This window comes from Plectropomus leopardus, unplaced genomic scaffold (genome assembly GCF_008729295.1).
Source record: "Plectropomus leopardus isolate mb unplaced genomic scaffold, YSFRI_Pleo_2.0 unplaced_scaffold25805, whole genome shotgun sequence".
Lineage (NCBI taxonomy): Eukaryota > Metazoa > Chordata > Actinopteri > Perciformes > Serranidae > Plectropomus > Plectropomus leopardus.
Genome location: NW_024628052.1, coordinates 166 through 3,276, shown reverse-complemented (window position 1 = coordinate 3,276; position 3,111 = coordinate 166). Strand labels below are relative to the sequence as shown.

The window sequence follows — 3,111 nt, the reverse complement described above, 5'->3', positions numbered from 1 at the left end:
CCGTCCCGTCCACGGTCTGTCCCGGCCACGGTCTGTCCCCTCCAGGGTCCGTCCCCTCCACGGTCTGTCCCCTCCACGGTCCGTCCTCCCTTTGATTGGGAGCTGCTGGATTCACCCGTCCTTCAGTATTCGAGTAAATGTAATGAAGTTTTGGTGCTTTTTCGGTTCGGTATTTTGGGTCCACCTGTGAAAGTTAAACTCTGAATGAAGCAGCAGACGTGATGACATCATCAGATCATATTTAGTGATCAGTTATTGATCATCGTTCTGATCAAAAGAAACATGAGGATGAAAAACTTAAACAGTGAATCATCTGCAGTGTTGTTCCTGCACACAGACGGGAAACACACACACACACACACACACACACACACACCAATGTGTGATGTCATCAAGGGGTGGAGTCTACATTTCAGTGTGGGTGGGGCTTATAGCAGACAGGAAGAGCAGACACTTCCCTCTCTAAACAGAGCAGGCCTGAGATCAGCCTCCTGCCATTGTTCTGTGTGTGTGTGTGTGTGTGTGTGAGTGTGTGTGAGTTTGTGTGTGTGTGTGGGTGTGTGTGTGTGTGTGTGTCTGTGTATGTGTGTGTGTGTGTGTGTGTGTGTGTGTGTGTGTGTGTGTGTGTTCCTCACTAAAAATGGGACCGTATTAACCGTGTTTCACTGCAGCTTCAGCAGATAATTCTGCTTCAGATGAATTTTTTTGATGGATCAGAGTCCGTCTGTCGATCAGAGATTCAGAACTGATCTGAGAACTGAGAGACCAAAATAAAAAGTATATAAAGGAAAGGAGATATATGTGTGTGTGTGTGTGTGTGTGTGTGTGTGTGTGTATGCATGTATGTATATATAATCTATTCTGAAGTATATAAAGAAAAAGGCCAAAAAGAAGAAGAAAAAAATACACAAAAAAGGTACCTGAAATAAAGAAGTAGAAAGAAAAGAAAATACTTAAGTAGAGTACTAGAGTAAATGTACTTGGTAACCTTCCACCGCTGATAGTCTCTAAACATAGAGACATCATGGTAGTCGGCGGAGACAAAGAGGACATTGGACAGCAGGTCTGATCTGATCGGACTTTTGTCTCTTTCAGGGACCTGATGATCAGGTGTGACCTTTGACCCCTCACCTTCACGCTCAGCTGCCCGTCTACCTGAGAGGGGCGGGGCCTGAGGAGCCCAGGGACCGTATACCATGGCAACGACCTCCTCTCTGCTCGGCCGAGGTGAGTCCTGCGTTCACTGTGATCTCCTCTGCAGGCCTGAGTCCGAATCCACTGGAGTCTCAGAATGAGGACCAGGGTCCAGGGACTTTAGGACATTTTTATTGTTTTAAGGCTTCTCCAGGACTTTAGGACATTTGTAGGATTTTTGGATGTTTTTTAGGACTGTAGGATGTTCCTATGATTTTAGAACATTTCTAAAATTTTAGGACATTCCTAGGATTTGAGGACATTACTAAGGTTTTAGGACATTAGGGTCTTAGCTAGGACCTCTGTTGGGGGGTGTGGGGGATCCTCCAATCTGGCACCGAATGGATACTAAAAGGACTAAACCTGTTCTCAGAGTGAGTCTCTTTCTGCTTTGGGTCCTGCAGGTCTGGGTCTGGTTCTGGTGGAGTTTCAGTATGAGTACCAGGGTCGGGACGGTGCGCTGGTCACCATCAAACCCAACGAGCGCTATGTCCTGCTGGCGAAGACCAACGACCACTGGTGGCAGGTCCGCAGCGACGGCGGCTCCAAGCCCTTTTACATCCCCGCCAAGTACGTCAAGGAGCTGCCGCCGGACGTCCCCTCACCTCTGGACTTCGACCCACCCAGTCCTGAACCACTGCTGCTCCCTGCGGCGACACCTGTCCCTGTTCCCGTCCCCGTCCCTGTCCCCGTCCCAAAGACTCTGGAGGAGCCCAGGACCAAAGCGGGGGATGAGGTAATGATCCGGCTCAGACCGGACGCCTCCACCGGACACCGCAAGACCGAGAACCGCATGTCCACATTCGGCGTCCCGCTGGACTTTCATGACCTGTCCACTTTGGTGGTACCCCGCCATCCCAGTAACCCCCCTCCTGATCCCCCAAACCACAGAACTACAGCGCCCAGTGGGACTACAAACATGGCTGATGACGCTGCGAGTAGGAAGCAGCCGTCAGGGCTCCTGGACGACCACAGGGACTCAGACAAACCTCGAGTGCCCAGTTTCAGTCCAGCAGACCCCCTGTCCACATCCCGGCCCCACACCCAGCCCATCCCTGTGGAGACACCAGTGGTCCCCCCACACAGTGACCACCACGGTGCGTCCTCACCATCTTCAGCTCGTCGTGACAACCAGGAGTCCCCGATAGAGCCAGAGCCCGAGGAGGAGGAGGAGGAGGAGGAGGAGAGCGTGGAGGAGAGCGGCGGCGAGGTGGATTCACTGAAGGAGGAAGATTCGAACCACATCTACGAATCCATCCAGGACCTGAACCTGGACCTGGAGGCCCTGGTGGGAGGAGGAGTGAGTCCTGGAGCACCGCCGGCACCTGTACCTGTACCTGTACCTGTACCTGCACCTGCACCTGCACCTGCACCTGCAGTGGCTCCGCCCCCCTCACAGGTAACACATCTGCTGTCAGTCTGTGCTGTTATAAATGACCTCTCTTAACTTCTGTCCCGGTTCAGAGTCCACGTCCACACAGTCCGATTGTCTCCATATAAAAAACAAAACCTTTAATCCAGAGACTCTAAACCTGCTTTACCTGGGGACCACTTTTACAAATGACAGGGGGCCAGGGGCCTAAAATTCTTAGATTGTAGGACATTTCAAGGATTTTAGGACATTTCTAGGATTTAAAGCAATTTAGGAAATTTCTAGGACTTTAGGACATGTCTTGGATTTTAGGACATTTTAGGACAACTGTAAATGTAAACATCACAAACCTAAACATCACATATGAACCATGTGATGACCCGGGATCTGATCCGGGATCTGACCCGGGATCTGATCTGGAATCTGATCTGGGATCTGATTGGTTGCCGTGTGTCTCTGAGTCAGATTTCAGAGCTACAAAATAAAAGCCCAGAGCTATGCATCGTTTCCTGCAGCGTCCACACAGGAAGTCAGAGAAGAAGAAT

General features: G+C 50.6%; 1 protein-coding gene across 1 annotated transcript; it reads left to right on the top strand.

Moving 5' to 3' along the window:
- The first annotated feature begins 1,077 nt into the window (after positions 1 to 1,077).
- LOC121966762 (cell surface glycoprotein 1-like) lies at positions 1,078 to 2,665 on the top strand. Its single transcript, XM_042516828.1, has 2 exons — positions 1,078 to 1,227; positions 1,599 to 2,665. The coding sequence occupies exons 1-2, from the start codon at positions 1,197 to 1,199 to the stop codon at positions 2,639 to 2,641; spliced, it is 1,074 nt and encodes a 357-aa protein (XP_042372762.1). The 5' UTR covers positions 1,078 to 1,196; the 3' UTR covers positions 2,642 to 2,665.
- Positions 2,666 to 3,111: the final 446 nt, after the last annotated feature.

Coding starts and splice junctions, on each gene's coding strand:
- LOC121966762 (XM_042516828.1), top strand. CDS start 1,197: ATGGCAACGACCTCCTCTCTGCTCGGCCGAG. Junction 1,228..1,598: donor CTCCTCTCTGCTCGGCCGAG/GTGAGTCCTGCG, acceptor TGGGTCCTGCAG/GTCTGGGTCTGGTTCTGGTG.